The sequence below is a fragment of the Polypterus senegalus genome, chromosome 11 (assembly GCF_016835505.1).
Source record: "Polypterus senegalus isolate Bchr_013 chromosome 11, ASM1683550v1, whole genome shotgun sequence".
Lineage (NCBI taxonomy): Eukaryota > Metazoa > Chordata > Cladistia > Polypteriformes > Polypteridae > Polypterus > Polypterus senegalus.
In genome coordinates, this window is record NC_053164.1 from 158,377,223 (window position 1) to 158,400,342 (window position 23,120).

Here is a 23,120-nt window from a genome sequence, read left to right on the forward strand (position 1 = left end):
ATTTATGAATATTATCAATAATACATGGTTTAAATTGAAACTTAACAAGGTGGGGAAAAGTTATATGGTACAATACTTTATAAACAGTGGCAAGTTTGTGAGATTTGAGGCATTTTGACAAAGACTACATATTAATAATACAAAAGGGGAAAGTAGGATAAAATATTACTCCACCAAGACAAAATACCTTTGAAATATTTCCTGACTAAAGTGTTTTCTATTCAGTTTGAATTTTTGATTTTGACTTTGCACTGTTTCCTGACAAAAGGGTTTTCTTTTTATTTACCAGTCAATTCTCATTTAGTCCTGGAAATCTTTCATCTTGCCAGTACAGATATAAGACCAAAAACAAAGTAGCAACACTTCAAAGCTCCTGGTCTGATCAGCATTGTTGTTGTTGTTTATATCTTCACCGTCTGTGGTGTACTTACTAATAGCTCCCTACTCTAAAAAGCTAAAAATCTCCACTGCTGGAATTTTACAGATATTCAGGGACCTCTTGCAGTCACAACTTTGGCAAAACATTTCAAAATCAAATAAGCATTTTAGCACTCTGCTCTACTCTGGTAACCTGCAGCTTTTCCTGACCCAGTGTTGGATGGATCAGGAAATACAATCAAAAATCTGTAAACTAAAAACAAACTAGGATCAAAAGCCAGTTATCAAAGAAACGGAAATACCACAGCCCAAAACATAAACAACACAGCAAACTCTTAACTCTCTAAAAGTCTTTTACACTACGTTAAACGTGAAAGGTTTTTAGATTAATCCAGAAACCTTGACTCTGCTGATTGTATGCTGCCATGTTATATAGGGAATAGCCCATTATGCCACATGAACAACAACTCCTGGGGCCTCATGCATAACACCGTGCGTGGAACTCACACTATAACATGACGTAAGCACAAAAACTGAAATGTGCTTACGCACAGCTAAATCCAGATGCAGGAATCTGTGCGTTCGCCAACTTCCGCATTCTTCTGCTACATAAATCCCAGTCACTGTGAAAAGTAACACTCGTGCACGTGTGTGCTGTCCCGCCCCAACTCCTCTCAGAATTACGCCTCTTTGAATATGCAAATCAGTATAAATAACCCTTAAGCTCAGCGTTCTGTGAAAAGACAATGACAAAAGCAAGAGGGAAAATGGAAGAATTTCAGCGAATACCAAGTGGAGGCAAGGAAAAACGTACTATTTGTTGGTTTAAACAGTGGTATAAACAACAAAAGGAAGTTGATCGACTGACATAGCGTGTTGGAGAAACTTGAAAGCTCAAGTTCGCAAAGTCGCACAGTGCCCTAAATAAAAAAGAAGCTGTCAGATATCAAAGTCGCCGTGAAAAGACAAGTTGTAGCCCACCATCTGAGCTTCATATGAAAGCTTATTAGGTCACAGAGAAAAAAAAAGGCACACAGTGGGGAAAAAACACGAAATGTCAACTTCAATCTCGAAATCTCCACTTTAATCATGTAGTTTATTTTGTCATTAAAGTAGAACATCATAAACTTCATCTTAAAATTGTTTAATTAACTAGTTTCTCAAATCACATCGTAAGTAAAGTAGCACTTTTTTTGTTTTGCTTTTTGCATGCTTTGTTTTGTATGAGTTCTATGTACTCTATGTGTGTAAATAACTATGTACTTTTTAAACCGGCTTTCTCTATATCTGACAGGAAACAGACTCCATTACATTCGTGATATTACAGCTCTCTGAATAACTAAAATACTGAGATGTATACGTGATATCATTTTCATGATGACAGGAGTTAAAGTACATTTATTAAACATGTGAACACGGTGGTGCGTGACCTTTGATGAAATAATTTATTGCAGCAGTACTCAGGGGCGGCTCTAGGCTCGTGGTGGCCCTGGGCAGAGGAAGAATCGGTGGCTCCTTCGCCCGCCAATGTCAATATGGTATGATATGGATGGCGGATGGCCACATCCTTTGCGGACACTGCATAGCCCCCTCGTGTTTATGACACAAGCATTTAACTTTTGCCAAAATTTGCCACCGTATTTTTAGCTGTGTCGTTATTTTCTCTTTCTGATTTATATACAATATATATTGGTGTGGCGGTCCCTGGGATTTGACGGCCCTGTGCAGGTGCACAGTTTGCATATGCCTAAGGCCACCCCTGCAGTACTGTCTGTTTCAAACGTACTAACCTCCAATTCCTGTCCTTACTTTTCTTTCTCCAAGTAACCGATTGCCACACAATCAGCTCTGTAATGAACGTTAAGCCATCTGTAACGGCAATTCTTCAAAACTTTTAAGGAACATTGAAATATCTTCGTAGTACATGTTTAATTATTCTATCCTTCACACCAGTCCCAGTGAAGCATACAGTGCAAGCTGAGGGTAGCGCCAGATCCTTGCTAGCGTAGCAACACCGTGTCCTTTAATTATTAACAATATAGATTATTTAAATGAAGTTAAAGTTTTATCTGTATAATACAATAAACATATTTTGCTGTATTTCATCTTAAAAATGATATCGTCATCATATGTAAATACGCGCTTTATAAAGTGGCTCAGGTTGTGCAATATTATAACTGTACTGCAAGTTTACAGTGAGGTAACATTACTAATAAGTACTAACAGTTCTACAAGGACCAGTTGATGGACTGATTGAGTGTGTTTATAGTTCTTGGGATGAAACTGTTTCTGAACCGCGAGGTCCATACAGGAAAGGTTTGAAGCGTTTGTCATATGAGAAGCAGTTAAACTAGGAAGCTTGGCTGAGGCAGCGTGTGCTTGATGCTGTTTTTCCAATAATTCTCTTTCTGATCAGCTGCTCCGAGTGTTGCACTGAGAGTAATATGGAAAAAGATGATCCTCTGTGGCAACCCCTAATGGGAGCAGCTGAAAGAAGAAGAAGAAAGTGCAGTGAGAGTAATAACATTAAAGCAGCTATGGTATTTAGAATAGTTTGACCATTCCGTGGACCATTATATTGTTACTGGTTAATTACAAATAGATACATTAAACTAATAAACAATATGCAGTTAATTGCAGTGTGTTTATAAAGCCGCGTCAGGAAAAGAAACGATAACCACACAGGAACAGTAGCACTACTTTGATGCTGGGTGCCGTCAGTCTGAAAAACCGAGTGGAGAACTTGCGTACGACAGTGTATGAGGTACCGTGGAAATGTGCGTGGCTTTACATCAAGTTTAGGTTTTATACATTGTGATTTGAACGTGGAAACATTCTTATGCAACATTTCTGTGTGTACGCACCATTTATACATGAGGACCTGGTCATATGGTAGCCTAAACAATGTAAACAATATCCGTGTCATCAATAGTAACTCTCTTGACTCTCATATTGTGGACCTGAGTACAAAATTTTAGAAATTTATTGAAACATAGTTGGAATCTCTTAATGACTACTGTGGTACTACTTTCAGTTCATCAAGCAGTGTCAAAGACAACACATTGGAACTGAACTTTTCACAGAAATTAAAGGTTTATCCAGAGTTGAGCACATCCTGGCAAGCATCTTGTGGGAAGCAGGAACATTCCCTGGATGAGGTGTCAGCTAATCACTACCACTGTGCCACTGTGCCCTCACATGTTTAATATATACTTTAATGTACAGTATTTCATCATGTATACATCTTAGTATTCTGAAAAGTTCAGAGAAATGTAATATTATGAACGTAATGTTTTCTGTGTGATGATCACGGCAAGCGCTCTATTGTCCGGCGTAAGAGAAAACCATTTAAGTAACACGTAGCAATTAACAATTCAATATTACTGCACTTTCTTCTTTTGTATTCTTTATTATGTAGATTTTATCAGAATGCCTCAAATCCCATAGACTTGTTTATAAGATATTCTACTTTATAACTTCTCCCCACAATTCTACATTTATAACCTCAGGCAGTTAGTCAAGTCAAGTCAAGTTGGGGAGCTGGTACAGTGCGTTGCTGCAGCCACTGCATGATAAAACAACTCGGAATCCCAGTTGGCAACTCCCCCAGCCCCACCCTCCGGAAGTGACCCTCTATCTGCTGCAGCCAGATGTTACCTGGATGACTCTTTGACCTGGTCCAGCTACTCGGGTCCCCACCAATGTGAATCTTTCGAGCTGGATAACAATAATAATTCTTTGCTTTTATATAGCGCTTTTCTCACTACTCAAAGCACTCAGCAATTTCTTGCTCAAGAGCCAAAGAGCCAAACAGAGCAGAGTCCCTTTTGGCATTTACAGGATTTGAACCCGGCAACCCTCTGATTGCAGTGCAGTGCAGATCCCTCAGGGAATCGTAACTGACACTCCCTCACAATGCAGGTAATGTGCCTCATTCGGGAGTCCATGAGCAACCACTCATTCGACACAAAGTCAAACAACAGTACTCAAGGATTTTCCGGAGAGACACAGTACCAAAGAAGTCCAGTCTTCGTCTCAGGTCACTGGATAGCGTCCATGTCTCGCAACCATATAGCAAGACAGGAAGCACCAGGACTCTAAAGACTTGGACCTTCGTCTTTCTGCATAAATATCGGGAGCGCCACACACCCCTTTCCAGTGACCTCATGACCCCTCATGCTCTCCCAATACATCTACTGACTTCATAGGAAGAGTCACCAGAGACATGAATGTAACTGCCAAGGTTAATTTTCTCGACAAGGTTGATATTCTCTCTACAGAGAGACACACTGCTGATGGCTGTGCCTAAGAGTTCATTAAAGACCTGGATATTGGTCTTTATCTATGACACTTGCAAGCCCAGACACTCAGACTCCACACTCAGTCTCTCGAGAACCCTGATCAGAGCCTCCATTGACTCCGCGAAAATCACAGCACCATCAGCAAAGTGAAGATCTGTGAATTTTTCTTCACCAACAGATGCCCCACAGCCGCTGGACCCCATGACCTAGCCCAACACCCAGTCCATACAAGCATTGAACAGATTAGGAGCAAGGACACACCCCTGACAAACCCCATAATCAACTAGAAAAAAACACAGAGGTTCTGCCTCCACTCTGCACAGCACTCACAGTACCATTGTATAGGCCAGTCATGATATCTAGCAACCTCAATAGGATCCAGCGAACCCTCAGGATGTCCTACAGCGCAGCTCGATCAACTGAGTCGAACGCTTTACGAAAATCAACAAAGGCTGCAAAGAAACTCTGCCGATATTCGTGTTTGCGCTCCATGAGAACCCTAAGTGCCAGGATGCGGTCGATGGTAGACTTCTTAGGCATAAAACCAGACTGTTCCGGTCGCTGGTAGGTGAGCAAGTGATCACGGATCCTATTAAGGACGACCCTAGCAAGGACCTTACCTGTCACTGAGAGCAGTGTTATCCCCCTTGTAGTTGCTGCGATCCAGGCGATCATCCTTCCCTTTCCAAATAGGGACAATAAGTCCCATTTTCCAGTCAGTTGGGATGATGCCAGTCTCCCAAATGGAAGCAAAGATTGCTTGCAATGTCAGGAGGACAGTCATACCACCAGACTGGAGAAGTTCGCCCCGGATACCACAGATCGCTTTAGCTGGTTCACCACCTGTGCAATCTCAGTGAGATTGGGTGGTTCACAGCTAATTGGAGGATCAGTCTCAAGAACCGTGGACCCAGATATATCCAATGTCCTAGCCAGAGGGTCAGCTTTGAATATATTATTACATTACGTATTACAATTACATAGAAGAAAAGACAAGCTGGAGTTAAGTTATAACTTTAAACAATGTATTATTGATAATATTCATAAAATAATTACAATAAACAAAGTGTGAATATCGACAACCATACAACCTGATAAATTCTGATGTGTAGTCTCAGGTGGCACATAAACTTATAGTTACTTAAATGTCTCCAGTTAAGTCATAATTTTTTAGTCAGCTTTCTTCAGGACAGGCTGTATGGCTGTTTCAATATGACTACTGAACTGCGATTTCTGCTTGTGTTCTTCTTTTCATGCCATGGTCTGTGAAAGAGAGAGAAGGTGGAGTAAAATGACTAAATTTATACATATTCTGTATAAAACACCAATAGGGCATCGTGGCGCAGAATGGCCTCAGATTCAAAACCAATCCCAAACAGGAAACTTTCAGTGAATATAATTCCAGTACAACTCATCACCCACTTACTGGCTTATAGGCTCTTGGAAATCCAAATGCAGTCACTCTTCCAAAGCTGGTATGAAACTCCATCCCCCAGACTGCCTTTCACATATGCATCCAAGACCATTGCTGACTTGAAGTTTGCCAGCTATGTTTTTCCTGTGTGTGGCCTTCCTATCCTGCAGAGAATCACTTGCCAAATCGGTTCGAGGCACTTCCGCCCAACTTCCAATAAAATTCACTTTCTGAGTCAGTCTTAAAGAGGTGGGTTGGTTAGATATGAAAGCATATCAATGAAATAAAACACAAATGTTACCTTTGCTTTATTTGACTTACAAATAAAGACATACAAAATATTTATCAACTTATATAAAAAATTTCACGTTACAACAGGGAAACACATAGAATATCAAGCATTTAATGTGCTACTTTAGTTACAATGAATTTTGAAAAACTCTAGTAAATTAAAAATTGATTTTAAGATGAAGTTCGCAGCATTCTAATTTAATGACAAATTAAACTATGAGATTAAATTGGACATTTTCCAGATTAAAGTCAACATTTCAACTATAACTCGACATAGAGCTTGTTTTTCTTCACTGTGCCTGTATTTTTTTTTTCTCTGTAGCCCTAATATGATTTTGTATGATACTCAGACACACTGCTTTTCATGATGACATCTGACCACTTCTTTTTCTTTTAGGCACTGTATGATGTTCTGAACTTGAACTTCTGAGTGACACTGTATCAGTTTCCTTTTGTTACTTATACCACTACCTAAGCCACCAAATAGTATGTTTTTCCTTGCCTCCACTTCACTGAGTAGGACCTCCACTTTGTATTAAGTGAAATTCTCCTTTTTTACTTTTGTTTTTACCACTGTCTTTTAACAAAACACTGAGTGGAAGGGGCTATTTATATTGATTTGCAAATCCAAAAATGCTAAATTTTGGCAGGAGTTGGGATAGGGCTATAGGCTATAGGTTGTTGTTGTTGTTGTTGTTGTTGTGCATATGCGTTAAAATTCACATTGATTGGGATTTATAAAAGGAAAGTGTGGAATTTTTCTTATGCCCAGTTTTATGTATCTGAATTTTTTTGTGTGTATACACAGTTATGTTTTTGTCTGTGCTTCATGTTTTAGTGTGAATTCTATATACAACATTATACATGAGACTCCAGGAGTGCCATATTAAACTATAACATGATATGTGGACCGCTAAAATGAATGGAAATGACCCCATGAAGAATATCTTATGCATGAATATCAATTAAGTAAGGTTGTTGCTGTTAGAACAGAGAAAAATGTTATGGTTGTCTTTTTATTTGTCTTTCTTCTAAGCAGCTCTTAAGTATTACACTCATCATACATTTTCCTTTTGGGATATTCCTGAACCATTTCTTCTTTTGGTCTGCATTTCGTGTGGTGTAGTGTCGCTACCACTATCCACCATGTCCTCACATGTTTAATTATTAGCAATATAGATTATATAAATGATGTTAAAAGTTCATTTGTATAATGCAATAAACATTTTAAAAATGACATCGGCATCATATGTAAATACATGCTTTATAAAGTAGCTCAGGTTGTGTAATATTATAACTGTATTGCAAGTTTACAGTGAGGTAATTGTATTTATAGGTACAAATAGTTCTATAAGGAGCACTTAATGGACTGATTGATTGCGTTTAGAGCTCTTGGGATGAAACTGTTTCTAATCCACGAGTTCCCTACAGGAAAAGCTTTGAAGCATTTGCCATATGGAGGCAGTTCAAATAGCGCATGGCTAAGTCCCGTGTGCTTGATGCTGTAGACTGATAATTCTCTTTCCAATCAGCTGCTTGAGAGCTGTGATTCCACACTCAGATACAGTGGAATAAATACTTGAGAGTAACAACGTTAAAGCAGCTATGGTATTTGGAATAGTTTTGCCATTCCATATATTGCTATGGGTTAATTACAATCAGTTGCCTTAAACTAATAAACAATATGCAGTTAATTTCAGTGTATTTGATAAAGCCATCAGATGTGCATTTAAAAAAGAAAGGTAAACCACACTGGAACAAAAGCTCTGCTTTGACGCTGGGTGCAAAACCGAGTGGAGAACTTGCGTATGCCAGGGATTGAGTTGCCGTGAAAATGTGTGTGGCTTTACGCCAAGTTTAGTTTTTATACATTGTGATGTGAGCGTGAAAACGGGCACATGAAACATTTTTGTGCGTATGCACTGTTTATACATGAGGCCCCAGGTATCCTCTTTTTATATTACTACTTGAAACTATCTTGTCATCCATAGATGTTAAGTGGATATTGAAAACTTAATTATTAAACAATGTAATTTGGAATGCTAACACAAGCTAGACACAATGATAGAAGTAAGACTCATAGAATAAGAGAATTATTAATTAGAGAAGGATCCAAAGATAAGCATATTTGTCTTTAAGACAATAAATACACATGATGAAAATTTTGTTAACAATTAAACTTCTACTGAAGTGAATAAAAGTTTCGATTTTTTCGTGACAATCTCTGATCCCTATGTTTTTTTTTGCATACAATTATGCATTATTTTCTAAATATATTATATTTGTAATTCATTTTTAGCGCCCTGGGATTTTTTTGAAAATAATTTTGACAAAAGAAAAGAAAAAAATGTAAAAAAAAAAATGTAAGTACTTTCTGCAAAATGTTTATGCCAAATGGCTAATTAAATAGCTGCATTCCCCTCTGGTTACAAGAACTGCTTCCTCCTGTGAGCAAGTGCAGAGTCTGTCTCTCTTTTCTTCTGAGTCTTCCATTGACCTGATTAAACCAAGCTTTTTATGCGTTACCCTGAAGGCATGTTTAACAATTGGCATATCAAATCATTCAATGTCCACTGGAGGTGGAGATTCTTCTTCCCTGTAGAGAAAACAAAATAAATAAGTGAGATAGCGAGAAACACAATACACACACATACCTTCTTTAAAACCCTCCTGTTTGGATTGCTTATGCTTAGATATAAATCTGTTTTATAGATGTTATTTTATAAAAACAATGAAAGTACAAATTAAGAGCATATATAATGGCGTTTATGTTGCAACAGAAAGTCAGATTTTAAGATTTTTAAGTTAAAGTAAAATGTAACTTTCTGTTTAGTCTATGGATTTATAAGTAGTTAAATATACATTTAAAATGCAGATTGTAATGCTCGTATTTATTTTTATGCTTTATTAAACTATACCAACTAACTTAAAGAGATGACATGTTGGTGCATTTGTCTCTGCTGCCACCTCACAGCTCCTGAGTTCTGGGTTAAAATTTCTTTGCAAATGGTTTTTCTGGGTATTCAGGCTTTCTTTCCATATCCTAAAGATGAGTGTAGATTTATGATTTAAATTCATTGTTGCTGGGATTGGGTCCAGCTCCCCATGATTCTAAACTGTATTATGCAAGCCCAACTTTATATCGACACATTAATTTAAAACCTATTTAATAAATACTGTATGTAGCAGAGTCTTCTACCAACTGTCTTGCTTAAACTGTGTTTTTATCAATCAACCCAGCATGTATGATGCTTTAAGCTTTAAAAGACACAACCATATAAAAACTTCTTTATCCACTAAACCAAAAAAATAATTCATCATCTGTATTATTTTGCTCTTTCAGTATATTAATTTACCAGTAAACTGTACCTGATAATTGTCTTCTGAACTTTTTATATTTACAGGTAAGCAATACAAAACAACCACAGAGGTGAATCATTTCATTACCCTGCCTATAATACTTCAACAGACTTTCTTGGAGAATACTTTCACTATACACCCTAATTACAATTTGAATATAGTTTTTACAAAATACCTTCATTGCACAATGTCTTATATCAGTAAGGATGATGGTGATTACCCCTTGTTTAATATGTGCAACACTGGAAGTGATGATCAGGATCAGAAAACCTGTAAATTTAAAACAGCCAGATCGAATGGGCATTCAAAGTCACTGTCAAGCACTGAGACTCAGTGGGACATAAATAACAGAATGCAGCATTCTCCAGTTTCATTGGAACAGGACTCAGTGGTGAATAATGGATCAGGCATTCCTTGTAATTCTACAGAGGATACAAAGGACCCAGCCTTCCAGATCATCAACCAACCTTTGTCGGGAAGTGAGGTCCACAAGATAGCTTCTCCAAAACACCATCAACACCCATACCTTACCAAAACTAGTATGCAGGGGGATGTTTACAACTTTCTAGAGAGGCCGAGTGGACTTAAATGTTTCCTCTATCATTTCACTGTGTGAGTACTATCCTACTGTCATATTTGACCTTATGCTGTGCTTTTGTATATATAATGCATATGTGTTTGCATGATAAAATTAAGCTCTTTTAAATTTCTGATTTCTTGAATCATTAACACAGTTAGAGCCTCAAGAAAAATTAGTAAATGATGGTTCTGTTTTAGTAGTGTACATTTTTAAATGTATGATTTCCAGCAATTTACAAATATTAACAGAAACACAAAACTATTGTGCCTGGTAAACTTAATTCATTCATTTTTTCTAAAGCTAGGAACGGTGGGATTCTAATTGTGTAAATTAAATATAAATAAATTCCTTAATGTGACAGAGATTAGTATTTATGTGTGTGCGCGCTAATACAGCATTTATAGGAACTAGTAAAATGCAATTCAACATCTAACACAACTTTCAGAATGTCAAATGTCAAGCCAGTAATTGTAAATAAAAGTGGAATGTTTGAACAAAACATATACTTCAACAAAACTTATATTGTTGTTAAAAGTCATACGTATGCACTTAAGTCAGATTTTCGTAAATAATTTGACGCACCCTGCTTTCAAGTGTGAGTTTAAATTTCCAGTTTTAATTATAAATGATTATATTTTTTGATTTTAAAAATTACAGTAAATGAAGAGATTACATTTCAGTGAGGAGTGCAAATCTAAATCTAATTTGTTTTCTTTTTTTTAATTTGAGTACAATAATTCATGGCACAAATAAAGTAGTGAGATTTGAACCCAAAACCACAGAATTTAAACTCCTAATCTGAAAATGTTTAGCTTCAACAGAGCAATATGGTGATGAAAATTTTAAAAAATGTAAAAATGGGAGTAGTTATTCTTGCTGATAATATGTTTATCACAATAGATAAAGCCTTTCTTGTGTGAGAAGAATGGCATAGTGTAATTAAAAAATATATACCTTTATCCAGTGCACCTTACAACATTTGAGATATCATTGCTTTTATTTCTTTTGCTGTTCCAATTAGAGCTCAGGCTGGAGAAATTACTTTCTCATGGTCATGCAATATCAATAGTGGGAGTTGAACCCAAAACCACAGGATTTGAAGTCCAAAGCCTTAACCAGTACACCACAAAACCTATAACTTTCACAATAACTCCAGCTTCTGAAATATTGTGCTGGGGTTTGTTTGCTGATATCTCACTCAAATAGTGGTCCCTTTTTCTATGTCTCTTATACACAGCTTGACTGTTTATAGTAAATCCTTTTCTTGGTCATGCTTCTTTCTTCTCAGTCACCTGGTTAAAAATGTATCCAATCCATTTATGACCTTACTTAGTTCCATATGCTCTTTAAGTCCTGCAGCAGCTTTGTTGCTTTTCCCTGACAGTCTGATTTATGTTCAAAGCATATTACTTTTTTGCACATGCAATTGATATCACCTATTCCAGATAACTATCATTTTTTTCAGAAAAGAGGTTATCTCAGATTACTGTTTAATAAATAACTAAAACAGTGTATTCTGCTGTCATGATTATTAATTATTTATACCAATCGGTTTATTTCATCAGTCATCATGACTAACAAAAGCTAAATATACAGTATTTGCAGTTAAAGTCAATCTAGTGTTACACTGAATTTGTCATTATGTACATGTAAACACATTGTAGAAATTTTTTAAACAATTTGTTTTAAATATGGGGCAGCAAAAAAGTATGTTACTGCTGGTCCTTAGTGCATGAGGCAGCTGAGTTTTACATCATGGCCTGTACACTGGCTGTCTCACAGGTGTCTCCTACTATATCCTAAAGATATTAATGTTAGGTTAAATGGTAAATATAAAATGGGGGGTATATTTATACATGCACTTCAATGGACTGGAGGCTCACCTGGATTGGCTGGTTTAGGTATTTGTATCAGAAGTTGCAGATTCAGAAAATGGATAGATGAATAGAATTTAAATGGGAGTGATATCGTTAATTCAGCAAAGTGGTTGGGAATGCTGCCCTGCACTCTTAAAAATAATGTTATTTAATGGCACTTTATGGTTCTTTACTGGGTTGTATGGTTCTTTGCAGCACAATTGCTTGACAAAGCACCACTTCATATTGATATGGTTTCTTTTCATGTAAACTTGGTACTTTGTGTTTTGAAAAACTGCGTAATATGTGCAAAAAGATGACATCTTCAATGTATAGTAGGCTACCTAGAAGACACTAAGAGATTAAAAAAACCTGAACCTAGGCTGTGTTACTATATTTATGCAGCAAGAGTTCTTTTGAAATCATGAGTAACTGGCATTTCACAAATCTGTTATCTATTCATGGTTATTTACTGTATGGAGCCTGTTAATGATCTAAATAAATAAAGGTTCTTTCTAGAACATTCATGTGGATTGGTGTTGTGGAATCCAAAAATGGTTCCCCTATACTTTGAAGAACCACTCTGGCACCTTTATTATTAAAAGTGTGTGGTTTCAGAGAGACAAATTTCAATCTTGGCTACTAACCATGAAAACTGATTGTTTTCCAAATTTTTGTATGAGTGTTCTCTAGGATTTCTTATGATATGTGTTAAGGCTTGTGCTCAACTCCATGTGAAATTCAAGCTTCCAGAAAATGGATAGATGGACAGATATTTAACTAATGTTATTAAAAAGATTTTGAAAGTATATCATTATTAAATTCTCCATTGAACAGTTTACATTGTATTCTTTAATTGTCTACAAAAACATCTGAAATCAAACTTTCAATATATTCATCTTAACTTTATGAGATACACCCATGAGCTTGTCCATAAATAGGTTAATAGCAATATTTATTTAAACTAAATTTGAATTTGATCAACAGTACTGTAAACACTGAAAATGATTTTAAAATATTGCACCTTTCCTAGGCTTTTAAACATAACCTTGTAGTGTGGCTTGTGTCCTTCAATGATCCTCAGAGCTATGTAATCTGAAGATATGTGCTTCTTATATTGAGTGACCCATGAAAAAGTAACCTAAGCGGAAGTGCCAGGCAAAGAATAATCCATTATTAACCCTCATGATAGTCTTCAATAAATCAAAGAAAAACCTTGGCTGAAACAGGCATACTTGCATCCAGACTTAAAGCCAGGCCTAGAAGGGGAGGTTGATGACAAGTACCATATGGCTGGATGAATGACATAATATGGTGCAGCCAGGTGACCTCACCCCTCACTAGTTAAGTATGAGGGTCCAGTACAATGACATGCTGGTGACAGACTGATGGGATGAAGCCACTTTAATTATGACTTGAAAATGTCTTTTGGGTCATAGTTTCAGCCAACAAATTATTCATCAGAAGTTTGTCAAAGAATGCAACTGGAACCCCTTTATACTAACAGTAATACACCTTTATAATGCCTCACTGTGACTGCTATTTTTATCCGTCAGAGGTTTTCTTTCTTTTTTAGTAATTTTGGTGTGTATTTGAGAGGGTTTGTTGTTGTTTGTTATAATATTTATTTATTAATTAAGCTTCTATAAAAAGCTAAATTTCCCCCTTGGAACAGATAAAGTATTACCAAGAAAAGTATGTTTCCGGCAGAGAAAGATTTAGAGAATGTTGAAAAATGTTGGCTTTAAGTGGTAAGACTCATGTCCACAGTTAGCATTGGGTCTTGAACAACTAACCAAGGTTGGCCACGATTCAGCTCTGAAAAGTGTTGAAAGCCCCACCTAGGTGCCATATATACAGTATACTTGGAGCTTGCTCCAGTGGAATTTTGCATACATGCACTAAAGAACTATTCTAAAAATTCAGCCCTTTTAGAGATATTAGATTTGCACCTGAAAGGATATTATCTACCAAATCTGTAATCCTATTGGCAAAGTTCAGTGCTCACGGAAATAGTGAAGGTAGCTGGAGGGGTGTAATATAAAGGAAACCTGGTGGTGAAATGGGGAAGTACAGCAGAGTATATAGAGGTAGAGGTTGGTGAAAAAGAATTGGGTTAGCCAGAGAGATGCAGAAAGTAGATAGGAGTACAAGGAGATAAGTTGTAAGGTGAAGAGAGAAGTGATGAAAGCTAAAGAAAAGGTGTACTATGAGTTGTATGAGAGGTTGGACACTAAGGCGGGAGAAAAGGACCTGTGCCAATTGGCTAAACAGAGTGACCAAGCTGGGAAAGATGTGCAGCAGATTAGGGTGATAAAGGATAAAGATGGAAATGTACTCACAAGTGAGGAGACTGTGCTGAGCTGTGCTGGAAGAGTACTTTAAGAAACTGATGAATGGAGAGAATGAGAGAGAGAAGGTTGGATGATGTGGGGATAGTCAATCTGGAAGTGCAATGGATTAGCAAGAAGGAAATAAGGAGAGCTATTAAGAGAAAGAAGAATAGGAAGGCTGTTGGTCCAGATGACATACCTGTGGAAGCATGAAGGTGTTTAGGAGAGATAAAAGTTAGGTTTTTAACCAGATTGTTTAATGCAACATTGGAAAGTGAGAGAATGCCTGAGGAGTGGAGAAGAAGTTTACTACAAGCGATATTTAAGAATAAGGGGGATGTGCAGAACTGTAGTAACTAAAAAGATCTATGCACTTTCCCTTTATAAATCCCAATCAATATGAATTTTAATGCACATGCACAAGCATTCAGCCCAATCCTGATTCATCCCATAATTTCAAATATTTGAATATGCAAATTAATATAAATAGCCCTTTCTGTTCAGTGTTTTGTTAAAGGGCAAAATCACATATAAAAAGAGGAATTTCAGCGAATGCAAAATGGTAGTGCCCAGTGAAGTGGAGGCAAAGAAAAACATACTATTTGGTGACTTAAGCGGTGGTATAAGCAACAAAAGGAAATTGATGGAGTGGCACAGTGTGGCAGAGGCACTCAAAAGTTCAAGTTCAGAAAGTTACACAGAGGCCAACAAAAAAAAGAAATAGGTAACAAAGTCGACATGAAAAGAGGAGTTGCACTCATCATCTGAGTGTCAATACCACTGGAGGAGGTAGCGGAATTCTGGGGCTCACACCATTTGAGCAGGGAGCTACTGTAATTATTGGCACTAGTGTATCTAGCCACAATATTAATGAGATGCATTTTCACATCACAGATAATTTTCTCATTAATAGAGTGAAAATACTTTCTATTTACATAAGCAAATTCATTCTCTGAAAGCGCCTTTATAGCAATGTGCATGCAGTCAACTGCTCCGATTATATTTGGAAAACTGAACATTGCTGCTAATTGCGCCTTGATATTTGGTTGTTCAACAACAATGTAAGGAAATCTTATCTATCTGGATGACAAGCAGATCGCATACAGCTATCATGACTTGACTCAGTGATGACTGAGAAATACCTAATCAATCAGTCAGTACATTTTTGAAAAGCTCGTTTGGCTAAGAACCCGAGGGTGGATAGAACTTGCAAAGGAACAGGTAGAGCACAATTCCACAAAGTCTACCTTGGTAAAGCTGCCCCAGTTCAGCACACAACTCCAAGAGGACAGCTGTTGGAAATTTAAATCGACTTAAAAGACAGTCATCATTATGGGACAAAAAATCAGCATGATCTTTAAATAGGCGCTTTCTTTTAATTCTTTCATTTTCAAAGTATTCTAACAATGCTAAAGCAACCATTGTAGTTGGAATAGTTCGGCCATTCCATGCATTTGGTGTATTGGATAAAGCCCATGTCATCGATGTGGCCCATTTTTCTGCCCGTTTACAAAACCAAGCAGAAACGTTCTTACGCATGGTTTGAGGCTGCCTTGAAAATATGCCTGGCATTACGCCAAGTTTAGTTTTTATACATGTTGATGTGAGCCTGGTAATGGGTGTACGCACCGTTTTTGGGCATACGTGCCGTATATATCCTTTAAGTAGTTTATAATGAGGATATGATTTCTAAATTTAAATAATCAATAAACCATTTATTTCTGCAAAACATTAATTTCCAATGTGTAATTTTAGACACTGCTTGATGGATTGAATGCAGTTTTACAGTACTCATTAAGAGGTTCCAATTATGTTCATTGGAGTGTATGACCACAAAGGGACGCCACTGAGCTCCAAACCCAAAACACAGTAATCTCCAACATATTTTGTGATAAAGTCTAGGGTATTGTTTACAAAAAGCACCTTTTATAAACACCTCTCCAGAAATTAAACGGAATTGTACAATAAATCCACAAATCTTCCTCCTTACTACCTCTGCTGAGTGTTGCAAGCTGCCTCCCAACTCTGACTTCATGATGTGAGGCAGCAGGCTGATTTTAAGCTGGACCCGGGAATGATTCCGGTGCCACATCATGTCTTCCAGGAAACACTTCCATACTATAAAGAAAGTAGGGAGGTCCTCCCCAGACAGTGCTGTCTGTTGATATGTAGGGACCCTGACAGCGCTGCATTTCTGGACTCCATCTCCTGTGGGTGTTCCAACTGGGTTTTCATATGAGGACCATTGCCTCCTGGCATTTGAGAGATGGAATGACTCTAAATTCTTGGCTTCTGTTGGTCCATCAGTTATATCATACTGGTCGGGCACAATGTTATTTCTCTGTGTCGCTGGCCAATTTGTTTTTTGGTCCACTCTGGCTTCCTATCTTGGTAATAAATCATCCTCCATAATCTTCCTGGCCGGGATGCCTGTCCTCCTCTTCCTCCAGGTGATATCAAAGGATGTTAATCTTGTCTGTATTGGACTCCTATCAAGCATGGCCACTCTGTTTAATTATGTAGAAACCAGATCAATTAAAATAACTGATCCTCAAGATTTGTTTGTATTGACATTGCATTTTAAAGTATCCATGTATAATAACTACTATACATACAAACATGGAGAACCCTGACACTAATGTGCTGCTGTTAAAGCTTTGTTTGCAATCTGGTAATTCAATCTTTAATAAAGTAGAATGACTCTAAATAAATTACAGAATAATAAAGCAGCTGAAATGTGTTAGTGTAAAATATAATCACACTATTAAAGTATTATCATGGTATGGAGTAAAATAAGAAAAGAAAGAGGGTTTTCACTGAGAAAATTGGTGAGAATTAGGCACAAATTATTTTCATTGTGATGGCACCTGACATTTTGCAATTAGTTATGCATTTTGAAAGTGGACATAGCATTAATACGTTTTGCAGAAACTTCTGTTTTTCCTGTTCTAGACTTTCATTACATCAGATAAGGCAGGGGTGGACTTGTATTCTGAATGGGATGAACAGTGTTCCCATGCCTGTCCAGGAGGCCAATATGCAACAATAACAACAATTTATTTCTTGTATAGTTCAAAATCACAGAAGTGCTGCAATGAGCTTTAATAGGCCCTGTTTTTTGACAACCGCTCAGATTTGACTCCTTAAAAAGACAAGCAAAAACTCTCGAAAAAAATTTGAAGAAATCTTGGGAAAATCAATTCAGAGAGAGACTCCTCTCCAGGGGCCTCATGTATAAATGGTGTGTACACACAGAAATGTTGCGTAAGAAAGTTTCCACGTTCAAATTGTGATGTATAAAACCTAAACTTGGCGTAAAGCCACACACATGTACACGGTACCTCATACCCTGACGTACGCAAGTTCTCCACTCAGTTTTGCAGACTGGTGGCACCCAGCGTCAAAGCAGTGCTACTATTCCTGTGTGGTTATCCTTTCCTTTCCTAACACGGCTTTTTAAATACACTGAAACTAACCGCATATTGTTTATTAGTGTAATGCATCTGATTGTAAATTACCTGTAACAATATAATGGTCCAGGAAATAGCCATAGTATTCCAAATACAATAACTGCTTTAGCGTTGTTGCTCTCACTGCACCTTCTTTTTTCTTCTTCTTCTTCTTTCAGCTGCTCCCGTCAGGAGTTGCCACAACGGATCATCTTTTTCCATATCACTCTCACTGCACCACTCAGAGTATTTATATCGCTGTATCTGAGTGTGAATCACAGCAGCAGCTGATCGGAAAGAGAATTATTGGTATACAGGATCAAGCACATGCTGTCTCAGCCACGTCAAAACATTTCAAAACCTTTCCTGTACTTCGCGGTTCAGAAACAGTTTCATCCCAAGAACTATAAAGGCACTCAATCAATTGCACCTTGTAGAACTATCTGTACTTATAAGTAGAATTACCTCAATGTAAACTTGCACTACAGTTATAATATTGCACAACCTGAGCCATTTTATAAAGTGCGTATTTACATATGATAATGATATCATTTTTAAGATGAAATGCAGCAAAATATGTTTATTATATCATAAAGATAAAACATTAACTTCATTTAAATAATCTATATTCTTCACTGGGACTGGCGTGAAGGATAGAATAATTAAACATGTACTACGAAAATATTTCAATGTTCCTTAAACGTTTTGAAGAATCGGCGCTCTAAGCTTACAGATGGCTTAATGTCTGTTACAGAGCTGATTGTGTGGCGATCGGTTACTTGGAGAAATAAAAGCAAGGAATGCAGGGGCGGCCATGCCAATATATATTTAATATAAAATAGAAAGAGAAAATAACGACACAGCTAAAAACGCAGCAGAAAATTTCGACAAAAGTTAAATGCTTGTGTCATGAGCACGAGGCGGCTATGTAGTGTCTGCAACGGACGTGGCCATCCACCATGCATAAGATACCATATTGACATTGGCAGGTGAAGGGGCCACCGATTTTTTCTCTGTCCAGAGCCGCCACGAAAAATAATAAATAATTTCATCAAAGGTCGCGCACAATCACTGTGCAGTGTAACCCATGCTTAATAACGTGCTTTAACTCCTATCATCATGAAAATGATATCATGTATACATCTCAGTATTTTAGTTATTCAGAGAGCTGTAATATCACGAATGTAATAGATTCTGTGTCCAGTCGGAGGAAGAGAGCCAGTTTAAGAAGCACTAGATCACTAGTGATTCACACACATAGGGCACATAGAAGATCACATACAAAACAAAGCATTTAACGTGCTACTTTAATTATGATGTGATTTGAGAAACTGGTTAATTAAACGATTTTAAGATGAAGTTTATGATGTTCTACTTTAATGACAAAATAAACTACACAATTAAAGTGGATATTTTGAGATTGAAGTTGACATTTTGTGATTTTTCCCCACTGTGTGCCTTTTTTTTCTCTGTAACCTAATAAGCTCTCATATGACACTCAGATGGTGGGCAACGACTCGCCTTTTCACAGCAACTTTAATATGTAACAACCTCTTTTTATTTCCGGCACTGTGCGACTTTGTGAACTTGGGCTTTCAAGTTTCTCCAACACGCTATGTCAGTCGATCAACTTCCTTTTGTTGATTATACCACGGTTTAAATCAACAAATAGTATGTTTTTCCTTTGCCTCAACTTGGTATTCGCTGAAATTCTTACATTTTCCCCCGTGCTTTTCCCATTGTCTTTTCACAGAAGGCTGAGCTTAAGGGCTATTTATATTGATTTGCATATTCACAGAGGTGTAATTCTGGGAGGAGTTGGGGCGGGACAGCACGCACGTGCACGACAGTTATTTTTCAAGTTGACCGGGATTTATGTAGCGGAATAACGCGGAAGTTGGAGTACACACAGATTCCTGCATCTAGATTTTTCTGTGCGTAAGCTCATTTCGGCTTTTGTGCTTACGTCATGTTATAGTGCGAATTCTACGTACGGCGTTATGCATGAGGACCCAGGTAGGTCTGTTTCTGTCCCTCTCAGTCATGCGGGCTCATCTTATTTTGGCTTGATTGAGTTCAGATGTGATGCTCTGCCCATTCCGTTATGAATGCGGCACCTGACTGATTCACTCACATGTTAATGTGAGTGTGCGATCAGCCCAACACCACAATCAACCCTGGTCCAGCTTCATCATGCACATACTGCACCTGCACCCAAACGGAGCCTGAATGCTCTTAGGATGCAATTATTTATTTAAAATCTGTACCACACCATGGACCACTTATCACACAGACCATTCCACGACTTCAGGGCTTTGTCACTTAAAGCTTGACCTCCCACTGTAATTTTATTAATGTGTGGATTCTTAAGAACACTGGCATATTGAGATCTTAATATGAACTCTGGTTTGTAAGAATGGATAAACTCAGATAAGTAAGCAGGACCTTGGCCATTTAAGGCTTTATATGTTAAAATGAGGATTTGAAACCTGCCCTAACCTTAACCAGGAACCAGTGTAAGTATCTGAAAACTGGAGTCCTGAATGAGGCACATTTCCTACATTGTGAGGGAGTGTCAGTTGAGAATCAATTCCCGGGAATTCAGGAATCCCGCATGTCATTCCCATGAAACCCGGGCACCCGGAGATGACAGTGCACGGGCATCTCACATGTGAACGGTTTTAGAACGACCGACACTTATTTTTTAATAAAACTACTGCAATATGTTGACACCAATAAAAGACAAACCTTATCTACAAGCAGTTAATGCTGTCATATAAGTACAAGTATCTAGTTAGTTGCGGTAATAAGAGCTTAGAAAGCACAACGTGTCCAGCGTGTGGTCATCCAGGCGATGGTGCACATTCGTGCAGAGTAAACCAGCCAGTGAGAAAGCACGCTTTGCCTCCACTGAAGTAGGCGGCACAGTCATCAGACACTGATACACTTGTTCTAAACAACGCCCGCGCTTGCCGTTGCTCTGAAACACTGCCATTTCAGCTTCTACTGATGCATCCAGTTTCTTGTCATCATTCTGTGATGGCAAGTTTCTTGGCACAGATAATGCGGATGCAACAGACTGGCGCATTACAATTTCAAATTGCTGTTCAAAGTTGTTGTCTGACAGACGTCAATGAAGTCTGCCCCGTCCCGCCATTCGTGAGCTGCAGAGTGTGGACTCCTCCCAGTCCACTGAGCCAGTACACTAGTTGTCAGCATCCCTTTAGTGAAGCTCCCATTTGGACACCTGCAGACCATATGGGAATTGTATTTTGAACAGGTAACTGTTCAAGAATGATTTAAGATATGAAGAGGTAGTGGGAAGTGACGGCGAAGATGGTAGGAATGAGAACGGCACCCATACGCATGCACTGCATGGCTGCCCTGCTGCCCGCTACCGAGAGTTGATTCTACAATAAAATAAAATAAAAATATAAAGAGGAATAACCTTGGAGGTCAATCATCACCCCGAAAGTGGATAGTAGACATCACATAGTATATGTGTACGAAATTTAAGGTCAGTAAGTCAAACAGTTTGTGAGCTACAGATAATTTAAAATCCTGGACAGACAAACAGACAGTCATGGTAGCATATTATATAAGAAGATTTGGAAAGGAAATTTGGATTTTTACAGAAGCTCTTTAAATGCAAAAAAAAAATAAAAATAATTAAAAAAATATATATATATATATACACACACCAAAATGACTTAACATAAATAAAATTTAAAAAGAAGGAAAACTTCTGACTTGACAGTCCCCGTCACAGTGAGCAGTGAGGCATTTTGCAGGTGGTTAACAGCACATCTGATAAGTGAGCCTGCCGTTTTAATTAGCTTGTTGATTTGGCAAGCCTCTCTTGAAGTAAAGTTACCAGCCCAGCACACCACGCCACAGAAAGTTGCACTGGCCATTACAGAGCTGTTCATGATGGAACATATTAAAGGAAATCTAAGGTAAAAGAGCCTACTGTGCCCTTTCTTACATAGTTCCTTTGTGTTCTGATATTGGTCCAACCTCTTATTGATGTGAACCACCAACTACTTGTACAAGCTCTCCACCTCAGCATCCACCACCATACACAGAGGCTCTTGGGTGTGTATCCTCCTCTCCAATAGACATAATTTTTAGTAGTCTGTGGTCATTAGATGAAGAGACGTCTGCCTTCTTTGGAACAGGATCAATGAAGGAGGTTTTCGACAGTAGCAGCACTGTCTGTTGCCTTAACTACAGACTGAACAAGTGACAGAAGATGCACAAAGTTTGTCAGTACAAGCTTTTCGAAGACTGCCTCTATCTGGTCCTGCAGCTTTACTAGGTTGGTCTTCAGTTATGGACAGGTCAAACTAATGGTCAGAGGTAGACTCATCACAGGTCAATCTAGTTGATGTTGTAGAACTTGTTAATGTAGTACAGTTCGTGTGGAGAGACTGATTACTGGAAAAAGGTGGCAGTGGGAAGGAAAATCTATAAAAAAATTGGTTTAGAATTTTAGCTTTGACCACATCCCCTTCTAGGACATGAATCCTGGATTTCTTGAGTCCAGTAATTATGCTCAGTCTATTCCAGACATTTATCATGCCATTCTGAGGTAGTTTGTTTTCTATTTTAGCTTTGTAAGCTTCCTTTCCTTCACTCAGCTTTTTCTTTAGCACTAGCTGGGCGTCCTTCAGAGCCTATTTGTCACTAAATTTGAATACTCTCTTTTTCTCTTCAGGAGATCTTTTAACTATTTAATAGCCTGGGCTTGTTGTTTGGAAAGTAATGCATTGTCTTTGCAGGTATCGCAGTGTTGACACAAAAGTTAATATAGAAGCTGTCATAAGAAGGCTTCCATGTCATATAGTGGTTCTAACTAACTTGAAAGGGCTTCCTGGATGCAATACTGTTGTACCAAAAGTACTCTTAGGTTTGGCTGGAAAAGGAGGCCTTCCACCTTAGCTAGGTGAGTTGGAATCAGGGGTAACAGAAAAATACTTGCCAAGAGAGGAGGAAAAGTAAGAATAATATGGTTTTATGGAAGACTTACATTTCAAGGGCAGTTAAAAGGAGCATTTGAACTTGAACTGGCATGTGAAGTTATTGTATTCTGAGTTTGGAGTGTGGTGCCCTTTAAAGTTCACTCAGAGAACAGCTCACAGGAAGACAACATGCTGTA

At 37.9% G+C, this 23,120-nt stretch overlaps 1 protein-coding gene across 1 annotated transcript in view; it reads left to right on the forward strand.

Moving 5' to 3' along the window:
- kcnq1.2 (potassium voltage-gated channel, KQT-like subfamily, member 1.2) overlaps window positions 1–23,120 on the forward strand; it is a 367,043-nt gene that overhangs the window by 40,667 nt on the left and 303,256 nt on the right. Inside the window, exon 2 of the mRNA XM_039768020.1 lies at window positions 9,789–10,356. Coding sequence (XP_039623954.1) covers window positions 9,932–10,356 — 425 coding nt within the window. The 5' untranslated portion in view covers window positions 9,789–9,931. The remainder of the gene's footprint in view (window positions 1–9,788; window positions 10,357–23,120) is intronic.